Source organism: Apteryx mantelli, chromosome 1 (assembly GCF_036417845.1).
Source record: "Apteryx mantelli isolate bAptMan1 chromosome 1, bAptMan1.hap1, whole genome shotgun sequence".
Classification (NCBI taxonomy): domain Eukaryota; kingdom Metazoa; phylum Chordata; class Aves; order Apterygiformes; family Apterygidae; genus Apteryx; species Apteryx mantelli.
The window spans coordinates 205,160,527-205,186,177 of record NC_089978.1 but is presented as its reverse complement, the minus strand read 5'-3'; the positions used below and the strand labels follow the sequence as shown (position 1 = coordinate 205,186,177).

Here is a 25,651-nt window from a genome sequence, read left to right as displayed (position 1 = left end):
ATACATTAAAGAACATACCCCTGCCCACGTGTCTGTTGGAAGGGTCTTTGTTTGACCCTGTTCTGTTGTAGTTCGGAAAAAGGTGCACCTGTGTGACGCTAAAATAAAGCGTAGCATTGACCATAACATTGGAAATCTAAGTCTTCCCTTACCTGAGAAATCTTTTACAGTAACATAATGAAGGACCATTGAAAATACTATATTTAAATGTTAAGTAACTCATCAGTTGTTAGTGTAACTGTTGTTTTGCACATACCATGGTAATGCCATCCTAATTCTTTCTAACCTCACCTACTCAGGCACTGTGAAGGAGCAGGAATGGTGAGAGAGGAGACTTAGACCAGTTTACACAAAGGAATAGATTTTGTCAAATAAAATTAGCTTTTAAATTGAGTCTACCTTGTCACATGAAGTAGAAGATGATTTTACATGAAGCTGTATGTTACTGAGGTGAGGAAAATAGTTCCGCTAAGAAGTAGGACGGTCGTTCAGGCTCAGCCTTCTCTCCAGTGTAAGTGTAACTGCATTGCTTCTGAATCAGAGTTGGCTTATTTCCCAGCAGCGTGGAGAGAGTTCACTCTGCTCCCTCTATAAGTTCCTGTAGGCGTACGCTAAGAGACTGAAAAAGTGGTCTCCAAAAGTTATGCTCATTGTAAATAATGGAGCAGGAGCTCAACTTTTGAAAAGACAAAAATAGGCATAGCAGAATGACAGAAACAAAAAGATAAAAAGAGGGATTGTTTAACTGCAAACTTGTGTTAGGTTTTCTTTTAGGCAGACAGGCATGACTGTTTCTGAACGTGACAGGTCACTTCTTCATTTTGATGTGTGCAGATAAACCAGACTGAACTGGAGAAAGGTTATGGAGAGCTTTCTCTTCAAATGCCAGAGGTGGAGTCTGTTTTCCATGTTTAACCCTTTCATTTCTCCACTCTAACTAAAATGCCTATGTAAAATTGAGTAGGAGGAAGGAAAGGTATACACTAGATAAACAAACATAGTTGATCTTTAATGTCTCCTGTACGCTTTTCTGGCATTCTTGACACCTACATCCCTATTAGTAAGAAGGGGGAAAGGGGTTTTCTGTGTGAAAGACTCAAACAGGAAGCCTGACCACAGGGGAAAACCATTCAACTGACAAAGCAAGGTGCTTTCAGTTGTGAAAAGTAAACAAAATGAAGAGTTTTTCCTCCAGTCTTCCAGTTTTGCTGACTTTTTTTTCTTTCTTATCTCATTAGCTTTTGAATGTCACTCTGCCCCTCCCCCCCTCCCATATTTTAGACTGGTCAGGATAAAGAATATCTTCAAATGTTTTTACCATTATTTTTTTTCTACGCTTCACCCATACTTAAGTTGAGCAAACCTCGGCTGAAGGTAAAGTATTTCAGGATAAGTGTTCTAGAAGAATGTGAAAAGAAGGTTTAGGGGAAGGAGGAGTAAGTTCATTAAGGATTGGTTGTATAGCTGAATGTGTGCAGGTAATGCATTTTGATCCCTGTGTAGTAGATCATGCAAGATGGTGGTGTGATTTTTTTTTTTTTTTTTTTTGAGCACCAAGGTTTTTTTAGACTTGCTGATGATTTGGGTTTTTCGATATAAGGGTTTCTTTGTCCACCTGAGACTCACCACTGAATAAATAGATGTTGAATGATACAAAAAGATGCTGGGCTGTCTTGACTCTGGAGTACCTGGCAGCTCACCAATCAGAATTGTATTAAATGCATGTGACATTTGAGGTTGAAGCATATCAATAAGACATTTGCTTTAAATATGGTTTGGTATTCTGAGATTTGCATCCCTAACCTAACCATCTCTGTGACAAAATTTAACTCTTGCCATGACAAATTTCATTACTGCATTTACTACTAAAGGTTACATGGGTGAATCTGGGCCCTTAGATGGCTCTTTGCATTCTAAATAGTTAACGCTTTCATTGGAACCTTGAACTGTGCTCTTAGAATGAGGAAATTGTTGGAAATAGTTTTATATAAAACTTTTGGTGATGCTGTAATGTTGCATGCTGTTGCAGTCTTTTTGATGTGTTTCCTTAGCACAATGGTAGCTGGCAGAGAAAGTTCCTGAACTGCAAATAGGTGGTGGTTGGCAGAGTATTGTGACAAGTCTCTCTCTTCTTGTGCCTGTCAAAGAGTACCTGTTCCTGACTGTTGTCAAACAGGATACTGCATTCAGTGGCTTTTTAATTTGGTTCAGTATAGCTTCTAAATGTTCTTATGCAACACGTAGCCTCCTGAATGTTGCTTCACAAAAAATAGAATAGAAGAAAATGACCCTCATCTTTGTGTCCACGTTGTCATGAAGAACAACCTCTCAGTTAGCCAAAATCTGAAAGTTTCTGCCTTCAGTTTAACAGCACATCACCCCCTCCCTCAACTTTTTATAAAAAACTAAATGACATGATGTGGGATCAGTCAACATACAACATACTTCACCAAAACAAATTCTGAGGAAACGCTTGGCAAAAGAAGGATCAGCGATTCTGAAACCCATCATTATGCCTTGCCAACTCAGTCATGGCTTTCCTTATTTAAAGGAAATAGAAACAAAAATCTAGAGGAGCAGCATAGGTTGGTTTCAGTCTGCTGCTGTGCAGGGATAGCACTGAAAATATAAATAGATGATGGACTTAAAAGGACAAAATCATGTGCATTCTCTCTTTGCAGCAAAGACAGTGAGGGCGGCATTTGGAAAAAAACCTTGAAGAACTCATGTTTAGAATTGGGTCAGTTTACAGTATTGTACTGAGTCATCTTACTAATAGTATCTGGTATTGTAATAGTAGGCAGGAATTTGTAAAGCTGTGACCAGATAATGCCACAATCAGGCAGCAGCTTCTGTCCTCTTCCCATTGTTGCTGCTGTCCATCTGCTGGAGATTACTCTCCAGTTCACTTGGCCAGTTCCAGCAGAAGAGCTATGAAGGGCAAAAAGGTCCATATCCATCTTGGAATTGACTGCCTGACCACGCAAGACAAAGGAAGGGTAAGACAATAGAACCTGGAGTTCGGGAGAGTTGAGGAGGGAGGTTTTTAGGTACTTCTAGCCTGCCTTAGAACGATAGTCCTTCTAACCACATAAGCTTCCTTCTTCCCATGTAAAGTGTAAAAGTCCAGGCATGAAAGAGGACGTGAACTTGGGGTGACTTAAAGGAGAAAGGAGAGCTAATGAAGAAAGTGGAGCTGCTAGAGCGATGGTTTAGGCAAGCCCTTTTCTTTCGCAAGCATCTGGCATGCAAAGAAGTAGAATCTCTTGCAGTGTCTGGAATCAGAAGTTATTGTTTTATTTGATGTCTTTTGGATAGATCTGTGGCAATTTTTTGGCAGTCTCTGTGGCTCACAGGTCATTGCTGGAAAAGACATAAGCCTGGAGGAGGGAAGGTAGGGCTTCGAAGAACAGGTAATGGTACACAATTAATCTATATCCAGTTATAGCTAGGAGTTGCAAACATGCCTGTCTCCAGAAGAGAACATCAGTTACAAGATAACTATAAACAGAAAAAATAAGTCAGGGATTTTTTGTGGATCTTTCCTCTATCTTCCTGGTGGTCAAAGTTCATTGTCTGTATGCTTGCTTTATGACAAATGGTGGAGCAGTTCGTGCCATTTACAGCACTACCATTTACTACTGGTGTTTAGAATAAAAAATAAAAGTTCCTCAGTATCTGTGATGACAAAAATATGTGTATTTACAGATGTCTGACATTCTGTCAGTAATGTCATACAGTTGGTCTGTTTGGGCCAAACTTAAAATATTCCCTTGTTGCAGGAGTCTGGCAAGAGTAGAATCTGCTTGTTGCTGGAAAAAACTTCCAACATCTGGCTCCATCGGGGCTGCTGACAAAATCCAGTTTGACAGTTTGTGGTTGGGATTTAATGTGTTTAGTACCAATTAGGCAGCATGCTTGAACTGTAGTCATGTTCAGAGGGTTATAGGGAGATTTGCCATAATTAACATAGATGTAGAAGAGTCATTTCTGTCTTGTTAAGTAGTGGTGTTTCCCCATGAAAATATGAGAGGATGTATGTACACTTTTTGGTATTGTTAGTTTTTAACTTGGTCTCCTTAGATTTAACACTAAACTGATCTGGTAACTACAAACAGCAGTCTACAGTCTGTACCCTAGCTGTGCTCCAAAAGAAATCTTTTTTTTTTTTTTTTTTTTGTCCCACTAGGGGATTTTGCAGCATACCTGTAGACCTACAAAGGAAAACTGCTATGTAAATTAGCTAGTAAGAGACTCCATAATCCACCTCCAATCCCTGTCTTAAGAGAAACATCTGCTTTACTGCACATGCAGCATCGAATTAGAAATCCAACTTACTGTCATGCCTTCCCAGTCTAATGTAGCATCCTTCTTTTCTACGTATTATTCAGATGCTGTTCTCAGTCTCACTTGAACCAATATTTTATTGTTTAACAATTTTTTTAGCAAAACATTTCTTACAATAATAAGCTTGCTTATTTTGAGGAGAAAAATGAAATTTTTCAGTTGCTCTGGTGGTTGATGACATATGCCTAAATGATTACTGCATTGCAATAAAACTCTAGATATCTTGTCTTTCGACAATAAGATGATAGTGGCTAAACTTTTCGAAACATTAAATTTTAAAATCTAGATAAGCAATTCTTAGACTGTGAGTACAACAGTTATTACAGCTAGTGGGGGATAAAATGACATAGATATACTGAAGTAGCTAATTTTTTTTTCTAGCTTCTGTGATATGTTGCTAGTGCTGATCTTTCCTATGGGGTCAACTATACTAGGGTTTACTGTGTGACAGTATGCAGGATAATGTAGTTTTAAAGTCATTATTGTCTTGTCTGGAGCACTTTTAAACCTTATTTTTAAAAGTCCTGTAGCATCCAGATGTTGCCTACATTTCTGTGTTTTCTATTTTGTTTAGGGAGTTTCTAAAGCACTTTTATGGGGTCACACTAGATTTGGCAGATAAGGCTTGTATTGTATTAATTAAGTGGATATGCAGGTTCAGTGAAGTCAGGCTCTGGGCCTCTCAATATTTTGTTATTTCTTGCCTGTCAGGAGATAGAGAGCTATGATAGGCAGGCCTAGGAGGGAAATTGGAGGAGGAGATTAATCTTGGACCTGAGGTTTGACCTCTTATGCCTGCCTTTGCTGGGGAGAGACTGCCTATCTAGGATCAAATCGCAGGAGCGCTCCATTCTCATCATCAAGAAGGATACATGTCTGTAAAGCTCAATAGATAGATGCTGCACTAAGATCTCCATGGTGAAATGTTCTTATGGGCTCTTCTTGAGGTTTCATGACCTCTGCTGTTTGTAGCCAACTTTGGACATTTTGCAAGGGGAATCCTTGGGTCTAGAGAAATGTCCTTTTCATAAATTCAGTTCAGTTTAACCAAATCATAGATTATCTCAGAGGATGGAGCAAGGAAGAACATTTCTCTTTATCTGTGGTTTCTGTTGCTTAGCAAACTTTGCGTATTTGCCTAACTAAACATGAAGGTTTTACAGTGCCAGACCCACACTGCTGTCAAAGTAGCAACAAGCACTGCTCTAAAAAGAGTGGGAGGTGCCAGAGCAGTTGTACGGGGGTAGATTTAAATTGCAAAATCATGTACTTGAAAGTTAGGGAATGCCACATAATGTGAAGCTCTTGACAGTCTTCACTGATATGATCAGATGCTGGGGTTTTTTTGTTTTGTTTAAGTAGGAGTTCTGCCTCATTCATTGTGCACTCTAATTTTGCACAAAGTAATTCTGCATCTCTGGCATTTAACCTTCTTTAAAGGTTGAATTTCTGAGGTTTTGTTTTGTTTTTAATAGAATGTGATGTAGTGCAATCAGAACAACTGGAATTAAGGAAGCCTGGAAGATCTAAGTAGACTTTCAAGGGCACTGAGGTTAATTTACACTACTTTTGGTTTCCTTATGTACACACAATGCATAGTCACTTCCTCTAATGAAGAATTTTTTCCCCTTTAATGGTCTTGAGAAGATAACATTCCTATCCAGCTTTGGAACTTTTCGTGATATCTTCATGATATTTCGCAAGCTCCAGTGTATTTGAAGTGCCACAGATGTTTCCCCTCAGCTATGTGCATGCCGTTGTTGTGGAACAAGATGAGCCCTTGAAAGCAGGGTGAACTAATCATAAGCACAATTTTTGTGTTGACAAGAAAATTCCTTGTGGAGGTATAATTAGGAGCAGCTCCATGTGTAGATGAGCCCTTATGTCTGTATCATCCTGTTTATTTGCAGGAGAGAGACAATACCTGCTGCAACAGTGCAAGTTTTCTTTCCTGCCATACCATAACATACCATAGTCTTGGAAATAAATTTCAGTTTTAGGTGCTAGAGAATAACTTGGATTCTGTGATCCAACACTTCTTTCTGGGGCCATTAACAAAGCATCAGTGGTGAGATAATAACACTTACTCCTTGGTTTGGTGGAGTTCAGCCTGTAGCCTCACAGTAGGAGGCATCACGTTGTATTGTTCTCTTGATTCATGTATTTATTTTCCTGTCTGCTGATTCTGTGTTTTAAATCTCTTAGTGTTCAAGCAATACAGGTAATCTACCACCAAATAAATTAAACAGTAAATAAAATGGTCTGAGATACTACACAGGAATGTCCTGCAGAGAGGGAAGAGAGAGTGTACCAGTTATTCTAAGTATTTGCACTACTGCTTCTGACTTTCTGAAGATGCATACTGGTTGAAGTGAGAAAGATTCAACTACCAAAATTTTTTGGTTACCAAAGATTTACAGGACAATATGTGAACAGAAACAGAAGAGCTTGCTAGAGGATAGAACATCATATAGGAATGTTACCAAACATAAAGCCTGGACTATCTGTGGAGATAGTAGAATTAGCAAGTGTTTTCTGTTCTGGTTTGCTGTAAGCTTGAAATGCTCCTGCTGTTCTACTACTTATTATCAAGACTGAACTTAAACAAACAAACAAACAAACAAACAAACAAACCTGCCCCACAAAACACAAAGTAGAATATCTTTTGTTTAAAAAAAAAAAAAGAGAGAGAGAGAGATTTCCCTGTCTTCTTTTGGTCATGTCTGTTGTGTCTCTGTCCAAGAGAAGTGATCAGTGGCAGTGAGCCCTCTGTAGCTCTAGACTAAAGGAGGTTGTGGAAAAAAGGACACTGCCAATGACAAAAAAGCAAGGTTAGTTAGCCACAAAGAAATATATGCATTGTTGGTACCAATTTCTCATTAACAAGAGTCATGAGGGCTGTGTATGTGTGCATATGTGTGGGCATATACATATATATCACTTCCATGAAATAATTATCTTTGTATGTTTATATATATATGTATATAAATACACACAGAAAATTATTTCATGGAAGTCAGCAGGGCAGACTAACCTTGGAAAAGGGTAGAAATCTGAGCTTAATTTGTTGTCTCATAACTTCTTAAAGCTCTACAGTACTCAGGTCTCGGACTTCATACTTGACTTGTCTGATTTATATAAAAGTACAGGGCTAGAAATTAATGGATATAGAGTTATATGGTATTGTACAACTTTATGTAGGTATTTGTGTGGGTTTTTTTCTACCCATATAGTTGAGGGGAAAAAAATCAGATTTTTTTTCTTGTTACAACTACTGGATTTAGTGATAGAGGCAACCTTTACTGCTGATTATTTCTTTTGGGGATGAAAGGTATATCAAGTTGTATATAGGCAAAGGTAGCTTGTACCAAGGTTTTATTTTTGGTGCATTGCACCTGTAAAAGAAAAACTTAAAGTTGTTTTTCTCCTTGTTTTAATAATTTTAAATAAATATTTTGTACATGGTACACATATGTGTTTTTCATAAAGTCTTTTTCCAGCCTTTGATTATTTATTTTTTCTGATCAGGATATTTGGCATAGAACAGACTAAAAAAAAACCACCTGTCTTAATTAGGTTTTAATTTTCTTACAGAAATACTTCAGGGTAACTAAATCTTTTTCTTCTCCCTTAATTAACAGAGGAGGAGCTCAGGAAGCTGAGAGAAGAAACAAATGCTGAAACATTAAGGCAAGAGCTAGAAAAAGAACGGCAGAGGAGATTAGAACTAGAACAAAAAGTCAATGAAGTACTTAAAACAAGGTAAGAGAAATATCTTTGCTGTATAGCTGAAAGCTTCTTGATGTCTCTGGCTGTCTCTGAATGATGAGTTATGGTGAAAATTATATGAGTTATTATATGAGTTATTTCCAGTCTGGATTCTCTTAAAAGAAGAAAGTTAGTAGCTCACAGAGTGAAAAGCTGTCTTTCCTATAAAATTACATTTTACATCTACACCCAAATTACTTGAACTTCCCAACTGTTCTGACTGCAGAGGTGTCCTGAGAATTGTCTAGTTGGTACATTCTTCACTTCACCTTCTCTGATGACCTCCCTCTGGGAGCTCATCTACCTGGAGCTGTCAGCATGCGCTGTGTATGGCTGAATACCAAAGTCTTTGCCATGCCACTGCATATGCCTTGCCTCTTCAAAAACTGTGTCAGCAGTTGTGCTGCTCAGCCCTTGTGGTTGTCCTGTCCTGTACTAGTAGCAAGGACATCCCAGCATCACATCACAATTCTAAATCTGTAAAAGTAACTGAAATTTTCTTGCCATTGCAATGACAAGTAGATATATACCTTCCCGTACACCTAAGTCCTTTCAGTTTTGAGGACACCCACCCTGATGGGTGAGCATCAAGTTTGATGTCTCTCCTTAGTCTGCCTAGCAGCTATGGACACCAGATCTTAAGACCATAGCAGGTGCTTGTTGGTCTAGTCCACTTGCATATGCCAACATGATCTTCCTCAGCACTAGCTAAGATAATTTGGCTGAGCAGTAGGAGCTGTGGTTCAACTATTGTCACCACAGTAGGTTGAGCTGATAATCATATGTGCAGTAAGCACTGCCCCTTACTTAGATGGGACAAGCAGGAACAAATAGGCAAAACTTTTTGCTTGGATGCAAGACTTTTAGTGCTATACAAACTCTCTCCCACCCTGTCTGTCTGTAGCAGTGCGAATAGAAGCTATTTATGGCGAGCAGATGAGCCTAGCCGCTTGTTCTGCTCTGTTTACCTCCTACTCTCCCAGTGCCTGCAAACATTATATTAGGGATATCAGAAGGTACATCCCTGCCTTTTCACTTTGATATCCTTTTATAGAACTGCTGTCCATGAATTTGTTTAATCCCCTCTTGAATGTGCTGGTGCTCTCAACCACTGGAAGCTACGAAGGCAACAGATTACACAAGTCCACTGTTGACTCTCCTTGAGAGACCTCCATTCCATTCATACTTCAGTTGCCCTTCTCTGCCTGTTGTGCATTAAGATGAAGAGACAGTTCACACAGTATTTGAAGTGTGGATCCACCTAGGTTTTACATACCAGATATGTATTAGGCCTGTCTTCTTATTCTCAGTACCAAGCTGTGTTAGATTTTCTGGCTGATGCTTCATACTGATTGTTCTCCAAAATCATTGTTTCTGTGCTGACTCTAAGATTGGTCTGGGTGCAGTCCTAACCTAAGCTGCCAAGTTGCATGCTTAGAAGGGGGCTCTGCATGGCCGTGCAGAGAAGTCTTGTTCCCAAATCACCCCTGTGATCATGTACCACAAAGGTGATCTGGAAGGCTCTGATATGTGGTGCTTTTTTTTTTTTTTTTTTTTTTCTTGACATTTTACAGTTGCTTTTAGGGCTGGTTCATGGCTGGAAAGTATAAATGCAATGTCCAGTCTCCCCTCTGTCTTCTATACTGGTTGGCCCGCCTGCATGCATGCGTTAACTTCCATTTTGTCTGTAGTCTGATGTTGCCTGATTGAGTGGGCTACTGGGGGTAGTGGAAGAGGGACAAACTCAGATTTGTCCCCATACTGAGAATATGTGGTTGCTCCCTAATAGCCATTGCTCATCTGGGCTTCTGATTTTGCCTCCCCCTTGTTGGCTGATTAATGCTACTGTAGCAGAGCACCCACTGCCTGCAGGAACGTTTCTAAAACACTCGTGAAATTGTCCGCCTGCTCTGTAATACCTGGTCTACCTATTTTAGGGTCCTTTAGAAATATACATAACTCTGCTGATGTGCGAGCAGCTTTGGGGGGAAAATCTCTTTTGCAGAGGGATCATTGTCAATCAATCTTAAGTAGTTAGCCTTTCTCCTCTTACAGACACCTTGCTCTCTCCCCAGGCTTTCCTCCTTCTCCTGGATTTGGTATTAGTGATTTTCTCTCCCTGAACCAGTGTGTCTTCAGATCCCTGAAACATAGCAGTCCTTGTTTTGCTGTGCTGATGGAGAAATTCCTACTGAAGGAGCTTGCACCTCTTAAAGTAATGCTTCCAATGAGAGTGACGGTTGGGGTCCCTGGCCCTCAAACACTTTCCTCGTGGGGAGGAAGCTGTCTCATGGGTTTCTGTCCAGGTCAGTTGCCTGTGTACCTAAGTTGACTTGAAAAGATGAGTTTTATCCTTCTTCGGAGTTTAGAGCCAAAACTCATTGGCACAAGCTTGCTTAGGTGATGCTGCCTGCTTTTCATGAGTTATCAACAGGAATCTTCAGAGTACTTTGAAGCAGTCCAGGAAGTCTCTTTTCTGTTAAGTGTTTGAGTCCAGTGACTTTTGGACAGCCACAGTGTTGAGGTCATGGTTTTTGGAAGCTCGCTATGGGGTGCTCAACTTTGGCAAGGTCTTGTAAGAGTGCACAGAATAAAGGTGTCTTGTCTAGTATGAAGCAATGAGTCTTGTTTTCTGCTATTGCTTGAGATAACTGATACTTCAGGATGCCTTCTTGTCTCTGACTTGCTGCCTTGAAGAAGTTGAGATTTAAATTCTACATGCTTGTATTTCAGCACAATAAAGGTTGTATCCTCTGATCTGTGCTACATCCCATCATACTATTAACTTGGGTCCAGGCCTTTAGGCTTTCTCCTAAGAAAGAGTACGCCTGGGTTCCAGTTTATATGCTGGAAGGGGAGAGAAGGGGAAAGTGATCCCATCATTACTGAGAGTCCGGGGAAGGGATGGGGAATGATCTTCCTCTGGAGGCAAGTCTCATCCTCCTGCCCTGTTTGGGTTGTTCTTTACAGGGAGCGATGAGGATGGCCCAGGGTCTCATCTGGCCTGCTGCTACTTGTGAGTACATGTGTTTTACAGAGAAAAGAGTTTGAAGTTCTTTTTTTATCAATCTTTAGTCTTCTAGCTCTTCTTTGAATCTTTTCCAAGTGTCAACAGCTGAGTCCTGCGAGACTGTGGACAACCATAATCAGAGCGTGTCTCTAGAAGGCATGTCATTGCTAAATTAAGGTAGCGTGACCTGTTCACCTCAATGCTGTATTCCCATTTGGATATCCTAAGGATTACATTAGCCCTGTTAGCTTGAGTGCTGCACTAGATTGTCCCCTTTATCCAAGTCTCTTTCTGCCTAGTCTTGCTTATATTCCAACCTTTTTGGGAAAGGCAAGTATAGATAAGGCTACAACAACAAAAGACTTTGAACTGTTTCCCAGTTTATACTTGAAAGAAGCCTAAGGTTTTTTTCTTAACTTGTGCTCCATTGTGTGAAATTCTTTTTCACTGCTTTTTAACTGGTTGTACTTTGCTATAGATGTTTTAATACTTTTGTTAGCACTACAGGCAAAGTGTTGGCTGGCACAATCCTATACTTAATATGCCAAATTAATTTTATTAAGCAAACTTACCCTAGGAAAATCATTGTCTCTGCTTAATGTCAATAAAAACCAATTTGCCCTGCTGCTCAGCTAATTTTTCATATTATCTTTAAGTAGCTGTGCATATAAACATGCTTGTACTTTTCCTTGCTTACAGATGTAAGCTACTAATGAAAAACAAATTATGTTGTGGCGTAAGAAGGGAGACATTATTTCTATTTTAACAATTGCAGTGTTCAAATGTAGTTGTGAAGTAGATCAGTATGTGTACTGTATAAACGTGCTGCAAACTGTTCAGAAAAGAGAAAACAGTGCTAGCTAACAATGTAGATTTTTTTGCTTTGTTTTTAAGAAAAGAACATGGCCTTATTTCATTGAATTTTTTGCGGGGAGGAGGGAAGACTGGAAGAAGAGGCTATTTTGTTTATGGTGCTCATTCCTGATGTCTGTTTGTATGTCTGAGTATTCAAAAAACTAGTGGCTTCAGCTAAAGATTTTCCACAGAGGTACTTTGGGACAACTTGGTATTTGGTACAGCAGCTGAAGCTTATGACATTTTGTTATTTGGAATAATCTGTGTGAGCAACGCTTGTTTAATATAAATTGTGGGCTGTTGCTGCCTTATTTTACGAATTGTAAGCTAGCTCCATCACACAATAAGAAGAAAAAAAAGTAATTATTGCAACAACACCTACTAGCAAGCTGTGGCTTATACAAATCTTTTTAGCAGTATCATTCTAAGCTATTTTTAAGAAGAGAAAATAGATGATGTTTCTGCATAAGTCACCGTTCCTTCTTTAGCCCCTATCTTCATTGGCTCTTCCTGGCCTCTGGTTGTGTGGCATAGTCTTCCACACAAGCAACATTTTGGATATGGCTGACTTTGTCCATTGAGAAATTCCTTAACTGGCCCCTGGGTTTGCTATGGCGACTGGAAATGTTCCCTCCTGGAAGGATCCCTGTCAGCCTGGGATTGCTGCACAGGTAATAAGAAGCTGGGACCCAGGTCAAAGACTCTTGTCTGGCTCCCGTGCCGCACTGGGATTGCTACCCTACCTGACTGCTGACATACCCAGCTGGCTGAACTTTGTGTGTCTCTTTTTATTTTTAACTTAGTAGCTTTGGTGACAGACTGCTCGTAAAGTAGCTGCTGTCAAGAGTTTCTTTAAAAAAAATTTTTTTTGCCTGTTAATGTGTAGATCTAGTATAACGTTGGGTTGATGACATTTCTTCTGAGCCCTTTTGTCTCTGAAGCTACAAGTTGTATAAAATGTGGGAGTGTCTGGGCAAGGAGGAAAAAGGCTTCTGAAGCTGTTGGTGTATTTTAATGAGAGGGACATTGAAAACATATAAAAATGCTTTAACTCAGTTTTGTGACAGCTCCTGAAGCTGTGTGTACCCAAATGATTTGTCTTTAAACTAGGCTGTGAAAGTAACTCTTTTTTGCTTTTTTTTACATTTCTAAGGTTGGAAGGTGCTTCCCCTGGAAGTGCATACGTGTTCACGTTTCTGTGAGCAGTAACAAGTAATATAAGAGCTATATCTGGCTTCCCCAAAAGCTGTCAAAAATGATGGATTGCTTGTGAACCCTGTACTCTGAGAAGTCTGTAGAAAATAACTTTTAACATGGCTAAGAAGAGCCTAAGAGCTATGGGAATTGTTTGTAGTGATTCAAGTCTTTGACCTGAATTCTTGGAGAGACTGTTTTGATTCTTGTACCATTCTGCTCTCTCAATGGTATGCAAGGCTAAAGATGCACAAAACCGAAACAGTTAGTGAAGGCAAGATAAATAGCCTGCAGTTCAGTGTCAAGACTTTCTTAAACTTTTGTGTCATACTTGCAGCTATAAAAATAACACTGTTTTGGATATTTCTGTTGGTCAGCATTGAATGGAAGTTTTTTCAGCATGTGCTTGTCATTTTTGAATGTTACGTGTCTACTACTCATGAGTAGCGCTAACATTCATGCTTCCCTGATTTCAGCGTGTGTTTGTGTGTGTATGTATAATGTACATATATGTATGTATATAAATATATATGCATGTATATGTACATATATAATGCCAATAAATAATGCTATTTTTATTTATATACATACATATACACACACAAATATATACACATATATGTATAAACACTGGCATTGTTCAGCCTGCTCTTGTTGTGCTAAGACACCTGAACAGCTTCAGTGTCAGAACAGAGACAGGATCCAACCACCGAACACTGTCAGGGCCTAGAGTCTGGGTCTTCCCTTGAGACACTGTACTATATTTTCAGAAGCAGCACATTTGTGTCTGTCTTCTCTATTGGCTATAATTGCCTCTTACCTGTTTTCATCAGTGTGTGCTTTTGGCTGAGTGCAATCTGTAGATATTATAAAAATGACTTAGTCTAAGCATGATGATATATTAACCTCATCTATTGCATCCTTTTTCTGGGTGGAAAGTGTGGTCACAGTGGAATTTCTACAACTTGTTTTCTTTAGTGTAGATGGCTGTTAGGAAGCTTAAATGGAAGCATACCCTTTTTGTGTTGTTGTGGAGGTAGTGATTGTTTTTTTTTATCCAGTCTTCTAGCTGATCTCTGTCATGAAGAATAGTTCAGGAACTGGAGAAAAAGTGATTCCTACCCTCTGTCAGTGGTCTTGCTGTACTGGCTGGTTCAACATGACCTGCTTTTAGGATTAGGCTTCCCAGTGGGTGCGCAAGCCTGAACAACGAATTCTGAGCTTCCTGGACCAAATCTGGCTGAAGTGGTTAATTATAACCTGATTCACAGGTGCAGTAATGAGCTGTCATTAACCTGGTGATTCAGAAAGGTCAGGCTCTTCACTGAGAAAGAGTAACAGGCAGATGGTAAGTAAGACATTGCCAAAAAGAAGAGAGAAAAAAACCCCCCCAAACTGTCATATGCTACTGATGCATTTCAATCAGGCTGATATTCAGAGCTGTTCCTAGATGAGACTCTTGAATTTTTCCAAGAAAGATGGAGTAACAATGTTGTGCTGCTTCTGAAAATATGTTAGCGTTTCAAAGGAAGACCCAGTGTCAAGGCCCTGGCAGTGGTTGGTGGTTGGACCCGTCTCCGTTTCAGCATGGGGGCTGTGCAGGTGTGACCCCTCGTGTGTTAGCATAACGAGAGCGGGCTGAATAATTGGCTCCTGCCTGTATGAACCTGTTTGTGAACGATTGCGTGCACTCTACCGAAATCTGCCTTCAGTTTCAGCGAACATGGAGGCAGTGACAGTTTGTGAATAAAAAGCATATATGGTATAATCATTTGATGGGGTGATACAGAAACCCAGACACTGCTGTGTAATAGTTTGTGCAAATTTGATCATATTTGTAGCTCTGAGAATGAGAGAGAGCGAGCGCAAACTGGAAGAGACAGAAGGACGTGGGGGAAGAGTGAGGAGAGGAGGAGTTATTTTAGGTGGAGAGCCCAAGGTTTGTAGAGGAAAAATGGCACAGAAACCAAAGTTAAAGTTTAGCTAACAAAACAAAACAAAAAAAAAAGTGATGGAATTTCAGATGGCTTTTGGAAGGAATTGTTACAAATACAGAAGCAGTGTGGAAAAGTCTTGAAGAAGAGTGAAAACAACAGGTTTTGAAAGCAAAGCCCATGGAAGTTACCTGCTTCACATCGATAGAGGTCCAGTTATAGTTTAGAAATTAGTAAGTTACTTCTAGATGTTCCTTTTAGGAATGAAAGAGAATGGAAAGTTCATGAAATATGGCGAGTGCTTAAGAGGGAAGGGAGGTGATTAGTTCTGTTGTTTTCCAGCCTAGAACCGAGTATATTCAAGGACCAAGAATGTGGTAAAATCTATGAACTATTACACTTTGTTTTACTTAATAGTCCAGCTAAATGAGTTTTGTGTAAAGTCTATAAAGTAGCCATCTACTTTGTATCATTACTCCTGTTGTTAATTTGTTCAGATGTTGAACTGAAACTGTGTTCTGGCTGTCTTCAGCAGATGGCTACCTGGCCTTCCCAGGCTTCCCTTCCGCGGTGTTCTGTTCCCTTATATGTAGTCTTTGCCCATTTGTAGGGCTCTGGTTTAGATCAGTTTGGAAGCTACTGTGAGTATATTTCTGCATGGGTTTAGATCCGTTCTGTATACAGACAATGCAGCAAGATCTCTCCTTCATATGCTTTCTAGACAAGCAGCAACAGAGGAGGAATTTGTATCCATCTATATTGCCATAATCTGTCCAGTATAATGGCATCCCTCTTCTTGCTCCCACTTTGCTGACCTGTATACCTCTTGGTTCCCTTCAGGAGGGGTGAAAGATGAAGGGAACATCTGAAAGCACCTCTGTTGTCTGATAAATGAGTGGTAATGAAATTGTATGTGACTAACGCATTTTTGCTTCAAGCATTTTTGCTTCCTTTCAATCATATAACTCCATGCCATGTGGAGCTTGTTGCAGCTGGTGTTATATTGTCAAAGCTGCTTCTCCATTAGAGATTTTTTTCTGTAGCATGGATAGCTACAGACTTTTGGATTGAAGCCTAAAGTGTGCTCAGAACACTTTGGCTATTGGAGGCTATGGATAGCTCAAATATATTTTTAAGTTCTGCGCATTGCAGGATGGCAAAAACATGTATATGTTTTCCGAAATCCATTCACTTTTAATGAAAGAGAACATTGTTCTTGACTTGCGGTGAAAGATGAGACCAATGGTGCCTGATCCTTGCTGTGTATTTATAAAATGTGTTATCTCAGTTTTTCAGGCTCTTATTTAAATTTTGAAAAATTTTTTTAAAGATCTTTTCATCTTGGGTTGATATCTGTGCATTTCAAGACCTTACAGCATAATATTTTAAATAATTCTTGACACTTGCTCTTCTGCTTGTGAAGATTTGACTGGTGGTTGACTATAGTAACAATGGTAGCATTCAAGGTTCATGTATTAAATTGGTTTTGCTCTGGAACTGTGATTATCAACTTGCAATATGGAATCCCTTCTCATTTATTCCTGTGGGGAAAGTCAGGGCTCTGAGGAGCCCTCCTGGTGGGCATTGCAGTGAATACACAATACAAAGACATGAATAATGCAACAAGCCAGATATTAAAATATTCGGTAGTCGTAAAATGAAAATGAGTTGTTGGTGACTGGAAATGACTAGAACTTTCCTCTCCTTTCAGTATATGGCATTTCCCTGGTGTCTAAGTACAATGAATATTTTGATTCTTGCCATAAAGCACAAGTTTGATTTTTCTCTTGTCGTGCTTGTGTTAGATCAGCCATGGAAGCCATCAAAGTTCTTCCCTTCCTGGGCTCCCTTTACCCAATGGGCATAAAGATCTTAATCAGCAGCATTTCACATTGTTTCCATTTTCTTTCTAGAACAGAGGAGGTGCCTGCAACTCAGCAACCTGCAAAGCCACAGTCACAAGCCAATGGAACAGGTAATCTTGGTCAAATCTGTACGAGCAGTTTGGTTCAGGGAACAGATTTTTTTTTTTTTTCCATTCCTTTCTTTCAAAACTCTTCTGGAAGATGAAACAAATGTTGCTGAAAAACTTGCTAGCTCCTTAAGGAGGTTTCTGAAAAAGCTAAGAATAAAAGACCATTTGAGCAGTTGCTCCGTATATGATTCTACGTTTACTTTTTGTAGAAGACTGTGCACACCTGAACAAGGAATTTATATTGCTCTGTAAGACCTTTAGAAATGAAATGAAAGCTGTTATGTAACTTTAATTCTTGTATGCATAGCTGATCCTTGACTACTCAGAAAACAGCTCTGATATATAAGAAAGATGCTCTGTCTTGTTCCCAGCTGCAAAAGCTCTTTGGAGTCATTAATCATAATACTTCCTTTTTCTAAAAGAAAAAATAAATTATTTTAGAAAGAATAAACTTAAATACATGGCTAGTTTTTTGCACATCTACCCTGCCTCCCCCATTTCTCAAGCTGCTGCTTAGTATGGATTGAATAATATAGTGACATTTGAAAGAACTAAGGGAACAGGCAGTTTCTCAATCTTTCAGTACACTTGAGCATTTTTCCCACACCTCTTGATTGAGGATACCAGCCAGGCTTTTAAAACAGAGGATTAATTGAAATTTAAGAGTTGCTCCTCCTGTACTGCCATAATGTCAGTAGTTTCTGTTATGTGAACTACCACTTGCTCATTTTTTTCTGTCTCACTGTGTGCTCAAAATTTCATTCTTTGTGGTACCTGAAGTATTATCATGTGGGAAATGTTGACTTCCTGTCTTTTATTTTCGAATGTAAGCTTTGTCTTAGCTGTAAGGGGTCACTAAATTCATTATTTTTCTAGATAACATTGTCATTCTTTAATCTATAGCATTATTCTATTTTCTGAGGACTGGTTGCTTTTTTTTATATGCTCAAAAAGGGTAGTTTGGGCATTTGTAGCTGGCAGATCAGTCTTTCATACCCCTGCTTAAACATGTCTTAATTTTGTCAAGTTCTATACTAAGTTGGGTCCTGGAATAGTTGTGACCAGTCTCTTCTTTGTTTCCTTGTTTTGTTGACCTAACTTTCCCTGTTCCTACTTACCAAAGAATAGTCTGTGTATTGCTTCTGAGAAGTGATTTTCTGAGTTAGAGATAAAGCAAGAGGTAATTGCTTAGCTTTCATCTGCGCCGCCTAAAACTTAAGGGCTTCATCATGCTACATTTTCCATTGAAATTTATCTTGAAGTAGCTGTAAAGTACTCATACAGAAAGTATGTACTACTTTGCCATATAAGACTTTCCAGGCAGTATAATGAATATATATTCCATATATGGAAGGTAGCATAGCCAGCATAATTTCTCTTGCCTGACTTTAAAAAAACAAAACACACACGCACACACTTCCTTGCCCGCACTGAAAGCTAATACTTTACTGTGTGTAACCAGTTGGCAGACAGTTGTAAAATGTCTCTTGCAGAATCTTGCTTAAGTTGCCACCTCCCATTCCTGTCAGTTTAGTCCGGCTGTAAGGTGTTCTCCTCTTTCTCTGCAGAATTGTTTTGGTTTACATTTTCTTTTCTCTAAATGACCCTTCAGCACAATAAATGTTGAGATTTAGGTCAGTCTTAGGCTTACAGGAACCTCTTAACCAGAAAATGTTTTTACCATGTTGCTAGAAATTCTCATTTGTTAAAATATGTTTAAGTAATTTCTGTAATAAGATGCTTCCATGTATTGTACTTACAGCAAAGCTTCTCCTGGAAGCAGAAGTAACCTTTACTCTTCTTTTACAAGCTTGTTTTCCTTCTACAAGAGACTGAAAAATTCCTCTAATTTCTGTTATGAAACAGGAATTCAAAATTTTTTTCTGACTTTCTGAATTAAGTGTTGGGATTCCTAAGACTTTAAGACTGACGAGCAATCAGAGACATAGAAGTTTGGGTATCTGAGGTGGTCTCTGGGCAATAGTTGAGAGATTAAGCTGCCAAAAAGACAAACTTTGACGTTTGGACTCTTTACCTGGCAGAGAATCACTGCCGTGTGAACGGGCAGATTTGAATTGACAGGAAACTTGCCTGATTTCCAGTGAAATAAAATTTCTCCATGTCTTTATTGAACTGTCCTGATAGATACATATATTATTTTTGGCAGTATAGATATTGATGTTTCCATGAAATGGTAGGAAAACTAAAATGTGTAGTGGATTCCCATGAAAAGTGTTGGTGAAGGGCAAAAAATTCTTTACGAAGAGTGCTGCACTGCAAAAAACATCGTATGGGAACAGATGCAGGTTTTGTATGAAGATGTATTCTGATATTGTCTTAATATATAGTGTTTCTTTTTTTTTTAATAGATAAGCGCAGTCACACAGTGTGTTCAAGACTCCAGAAGTGGTTTTATGACAAATTTGGGGAGTATGTTGAGGACTTCAGATTTCAGCCAGAGGAAAATACAGTGGAAACAGAAGAACCACTTAGTGCTAGAAGGTAAAGCTCTAAAGCAATTGTGAGCAATTGTTGGCTTCTTTACAAGGTTTTTTACAACCTTTGCATAGTTTGAGCAAGTGTTTATATAAAAAATAAAAAAACCCTGAAATTTCAGGACCATTTCTCAACTGGTTTGTGAATGCCTTGCCTGAGACATGAAATTTGAAATTTATCTGCTGTATAGGGTAGAATAAGAGTCATATTATTTATTGGGTTCTGTCATGTACCCCTTGAAAACTGAGGACAAAGTCTTAGACTGGAGAGCTTTTATTTTTTAATTTTTGGTCTGATGCAAGTAGGCTGTAGCAGTTACTAGACACACATTTTGTAATGGATAAGAATGAAGCTTCATGCACAGAAGTTTAATTTACAGTTGTAAGCAGTATTTCAGAGACCAAATGTGTACAGTTGCATTTTCATACAACTCACTACTTATCTATTTAACAAGCTGCTTTCATTCTCCCCTCCCCCCCAGGTTGACTGAAAATATGAGAAGATTAAGTAAGTATTTAGCAGTATTTTATTTTCTGAAAATAAAAATAGTTCTTAGTAACCCTGCTGGGAGGATTGCTGCATGTAAAAATATAGTGTTTTGAAATACTTTTGCCAGTGCATAAACAGAAGTGTTTCTGAAATCCTGAATTAGTGTTTGGAATGCAAAATAACTTACAGGCAGGAGCAATGGTAGAAGCTTGCCTTTAATCTTGAATTACATGGGGTATCTCTGCACTAAACATGTAATGTTAATTAAAATGTGTAAACATGTAATGAGTGAGAACAAGATAACCCCTTAGCTACTGAAACTGAGCTTCTGTGAGGTGTTTCTCTAGTGGCAAAAGTAACAGTGGTTATGTGCTTGTGCCTGAGCTGCTTGTAGCTCCCTTGCTAGCATATTAACTTACACTGTCAAAGAAGGAGGGCTTGGACTATGGAGAACCTGAATGTGTCCTGCATTTCTTTCTCTCAGACAGCTGATAACCCCTTCTGGAAGGGAGGATGCAAAATAGCAGGTTAAACAAAGTAGTTAAACCCTCCAGCAGCTTTATGCAGCAAAGAATTGGTAGCCTGAAAAAAAAAGCCTGGCTTGTGCCTTAAATATTTAAATTATTACAGAGGGGAGGTGAAGGGGAAATAAAGGTCTTTAATGTCTGTGTAAGGCCAGTTTTGTTCTCTTTAAGCTAATACTGATATTCATTCTAGTTTCCTCTAGGAGAATACTTGTGACCTGTTCTCCTTGATGGAAGTGCATTGCCTTTAGAATGGCTTTAAAAAAAAGAAGTACTAAGCTTAAGCTATGAATGCTTCTTAACTTCCCTAGGTGAGCCATAAAGGTTAGCCTCGTGTTGTCTGAGGGTGCCTAACTACCATCCACGGCCCTCAAGCCCCTTTTGTCTCCAGTGGTTTCCAGGTGTTGACCTTCCCTGCAGGTTCTTCATAGGTGGTGGAGTAGAGCAGAGAGGAGCAGGTGCTGGAAGCAGTGCTTGAATCAGTGACCTCCTCCACTGCCTTGAGCGTTCCCTTCCACTGACTTTATCTGCCACTTCATTTGTGCCACTGACAGTCAAGGAAATCTAGTCCTAGTTGTTTAATTACTTCCCATCAGGAATGCATCAAGGATAGCTGACTTGCAAGCCAAACACACTAGGACGGCATGCCATCGGCTGTCTGGAGGAAAGTCTTCCAAAGTTCTGAACTGTAATGTGAACTAGGGTATTACTTTTTGGCCTCTGTGCAAGAGGACTCTTCAGCCTTCTCGGCTGAGAAGGCAAAAATCAGTGTTTTCCAGCAAAGAAGGAAAAGGTCTCCTTGCAGCAGCCTTTTCCTGTTTCTTGTGTTCCCTAAATTGTTTGCATAACTGGTAGAAGAGCACATATGAGGAGGAAGGGTAAAGGACAAGCCTTGTCGAGAGAGCTGAAAAAGAGAAATTTTCTTGCTGTCACTGGTTGTGTGCATGTTGGAGGGTGACGCGTCTCCCTGCATAGATTTGTCTCCTGCACAGTGACAGGAAGAGCAAAGGGCTGCAGAGGCTGGAGGCAAACTTCTCCAGGCGACGTGGTCCTATGTCTCCTGGCTTAGGTAGGGGTAAGCAGCAGACAAGTGCTAGCAGTGGATAGACTGCTGCAGAAACATAGCCAAGAGATATCTAGCCTGGTTTTAAGTCAGCTAGTTCAAGAAGAGGCAGATTGTCCTTTGGTGGCTTGGAGCTCCATCAGACTAATTTGCCTTGTTCTACAGTAGGATGAATTGACCTATACTGAGTTTTTGGGGTAATGTAAATTAGTAGTACAGAGCTCAGAGCAGACTGCTGCCAGAATCCAACTTATCCTGGTAAAGGTAGTGCTATGCTTGATTTCCCTCCTGCTCGCCCCCATACACTTGCAGTTTAGAGATAACCTTTGTCTTGAACAATGCTTAATTTTTGGAAATGTATTGCTTTCCTAGTTGCTTAGTTACACTGATGTTACTGATAATCCTTTAAAGTTTTATTTGTTTCTTAACTTGGGTAAGCTGCTTTATATTTACATGTCTTGAATATTCCTGTTAAATTTCTAATTTGGTTGTTTGTCATGTACAGGTCATTTAACTGTAGCCAATTAATGCTAACAGTTGTGGTGTCTTTTTTTTTTCTCCACTTCCATTTAGAGAGAGGTGCCAAACCTGTTACTAATTTTGTGAAGAATCTTTCTGCCTTATCAGACTGGTATTCTATCTACACTTCTGCTATTGCCTTTATTGTAAGTTATCCTCTTCCCTGAGGAGTAGTAAGAACTTTTTAATGCATTTAGTGAAATTCATTGAAATTACCATATCTGAGTATGGGTTATGTTACAATTCAAGTCAAATCAAATAGTGTAATTTCATATAACACAAAATACTGTGCAGTTGACACTTCATTTATATTTCAAAGCCATTTAAATTGTGTGATCCTGGGTTTATTTTGTAGTATAGTTTTGTAAAGGTTAAAATAACTTATAAGTGTCTGGGCACTGTCCCCATGTTTCTTGCTTCCTGTCTCCCAGACCTGTAATTTGATGGTTACTTCAGCCTCTGCAAAATCTCTTGTTGTCTAGGGCTGAAATCCTAAGAGAGGCTGTGTTTGATAAGAAGCTATCTTTTACCATTGGTGCTCTTTTCCTTTCATTAGAGTCACATTCACTGATAAAAGACTAAATGCCTTGATTTGAGTGTCATTTAATGGGCAAAAATTATGTCTTTGAGCTAAATTTAAATATTGCTATGAGGCTTTGGGAGAAAGTTTCCATGCTGCAAGGTGATATAAGTATTTAGTTGGGTTTTGCTTTGTTTTCCTTCTAATTATTAATTAAATGATTTAAATTATTTTTTCATGGCATGTATGAAATATTTTGATGTCAAAGTTATTAATTATTAAGCAGTAGTTATGACTGACTTTGTCAACATGAATGTCTTGTGGAAATGACACACATCTGTTCATTAAATGATCCCACCCCAGCCTTATTTAAAGCTGCTTTGCACTGCACAGTTCAGGGAATATGGAGGAGGAGACCTTCCCGTTGTGATTTCTTTTGTGCTTCTCATATTGTCTCTGTCCCTTCTCCCAATCCACTTATATTTCTCTCACCTTCAAACAAAGCCATTTTCCAAACAAAAGCTGAAAGAGCAACTTCAGCTGTTTGTTCAAGAAGTTCGGGGATCTCGGAGCCTGAGCACTGTTTCATTTTGTGGTTATGAGTAAAACACCTAGTGTCTTGAAGCAGAATGGCTGTAGGCTCTACGTTTTCACAAGTTCAGAGGGGGACAGAATACCTTTTGAAGCACTTTGTGTCTATTAATTGTTAGGCAAAATAAGATCTGTTCTCCTGCAGCCTTTTGATCTCGCTCTCAATCTTGGTAAAGAATTAGGGATTTAATTGACCTGAAATAATACAGTGAGAGTTAATCCTGTTGCTCCTGTAAGTGGCTAACTGCTAGAACTCCTTATTCCCGTACTACACTGTTGCTTTGGTTGACCTAGGTCAAGTTAGGCCATATCATGGTCTCATAGCAGATTCACAGACTCTAATGTTTAATTTTTATTTCTGCATCACATCAGTTGCAGTGCTGGAATAATTCAATCTCTCAAAAAGCTGAGAACTATTTAAGTGTCATTTCTTGGAGATTTGGTTCAGTCTTATAATTTTGACTTTACATTATGAGTGCAGTGCAGTTATCAGTTGTGGGGTGGCTAACATTCATCAGTGTTCGTGATCAGAGTTGTGTGGTTCTGAACCGCACAGCCAGGGAGCTGTACTTTATACAGCTTACTGCACCTCAGTTTGTAATCTTTCTTTCTTTTTTTTTTTTCTTAATCTGCAGATTTACATGAATGCTGTATGGCATGGCTGGGCCATTCCTATGTTCTTATTTTTAGCAATTTTGAGGTTGTCCCTAAATTACCTCATAGCCAGGTATTTACTTAAATACTAAATTATTTTCTTGTAATGCGTTGTTTGAAAGCTGTTCTATGATTTTTGCTTTGAATCGTAAACTACTATCTTTTCTAATGTTGTGAGTTAAAAGGTTTAACAAGACTAAATTCAAACTCTAACCTTTGTTATATTGCTTGATTTCTGTAATTTTTGACTGCTCTAAGGAGATAGCTTCTGACTGCTCTACCTCATTTCCAAAGACTTAGGTCATCATAAATAATGCTGCAAGTTCTCAGACAAATACCTCAATGTTTTAAAATTCTAAAATAAAAGCATCTTCCTGCAGTACTTGAACTTGCTGGAGAATGTCACCTTACATATTGAGGCTTACTGCTTTTTTCCTAGAGAAAATTTTCACCTAGGCCTAAAATTGAAGTTTAGTTCTTCTCAGGGACTCTTGGCATATCTGTATCTGAAGTATCTCTCTCATCTGTAAATCCAGTCCCCATTTAAAATGAAGATTTTTTTTTTAAGAGGTAATTTTCTTGTACTGAGAGGATATTTGTAAACGCTATTATGGGCTTACAGTGTTTTTCCTTAAATTAAGGAAAAAACCCTAGAGCATATTATGTTCTGATTTCTTAATTGGTACTTACTGACTGATACTTCATTTGTTTGAAAATTTCCAGTAGCAGATAGGCTCCTGAATAGTTGACACCATTTTGTTTACATAAAAAAAAAAAAAAATACAAATCATAGTCATTTACTCTGGGCACACAGTTCACTTTTATTGTAAAACCCACAAGCAGTGTACCTGATTCTGTGCAGTATCTCTATAGCTAATGTTATTTTAAAAAAATAGCTTAAATATTTTTAAGTCATTTGGTTGTTTGGTTGTTTGTAGCTTTGGGGGTTTTTTTGTTTTTTTGTTTTTTTTGTTTTAAGCAGAAAACTACTTTTAATCTCTTACAAATAATCCATGTTGGCAGGTGGAGAAGAAATAGTATCTCTCTTTAACTGTTTCCATAACTTTTAGGGGCTGGAGAATACAGTGGAGCATTGTGCCTGAAGTTTCTGAACCCATGGTAGGTCTTTGATCAGTTTGGCCTGTATGTACGTTAGGAATTGCACCTTCAAAACCCTCTTCTGTGTTTGTGTGGGTAGCTGTGAAGGGAAAAAGCAGTAAGGTGTAAATGCAGACACTACTGCTTTTTTCTTTCTTTTCCAATTAGGAAATCTTCACTAACAGCTCTCTTAGGTTTGGGTGTTTCACCATAAAATACTCTAAATTTGAATTGTGTTTCTGGAATAAACCCTTACATGCCAATTTAGGACAAGTTAGATCCTGTGGCATCAACTTCAGAAAGCCTGTTCTGTTTCTTTGTAACATTGTGAAATTACGCCATTTTCTTTGTAACATTTGGCAATTATTATTTATATACTCTACTTTAAGCAGGAGGTTGGACTAGATGACCTCCTAAGGTCCCTTCCAAACTGAATTGCCGTGTTATCCTAACTTTGATATGCTCTTGCCCATTTTTTTTTCTCATAAGTATTAATATGGGGTAGAATTTGAATTTCAAACCTTTCGCTAAGGCTTAGTGAGATCTTTTCTTCCTGGATAATTTTGTTACTCCTAAAAAAATGATAATCTGTGAAAAAGTTCTTGATGTAAAAC

General features: G+C 38.8%; 1 protein-coding gene across 1 annotated transcript in view; it reads left to right on the top strand.

Moving 5' to 3' along the window:
• GRAMD4 (GRAM domain containing 4) overlaps positions 1-25,651 on the top strand; it is a 60,694-nt gene that overhangs the window by 18,908 nt on the left and 16,135 nt on the right. Inside the window, exons 3-9 of the mRNA XM_067315919.1 lie at positions 7,989-8,109; positions 17,022-17,083; positions 19,453-19,585; positions 20,061-20,086; positions 22,229-22,320; positions 23,921-24,012; positions 25,010-25,058. Of these exons, the coding sequence (XP_067172020.1) occupies positions 7,989-8,109; positions 17,022-17,083; positions 19,453-19,585; positions 20,061-20,086; positions 22,229-22,320; positions 23,921-24,012; positions 25,010-25,058 (575 nt within the window). The remainder of the gene's footprint in view (positions 1-7,988; positions 8,110-17,021; positions 17,084-19,452; positions 19,586-20,060; positions 20,087-22,228; positions 22,321-23,920; positions 24,013-25,009; positions 25,059-25,651) is intronic.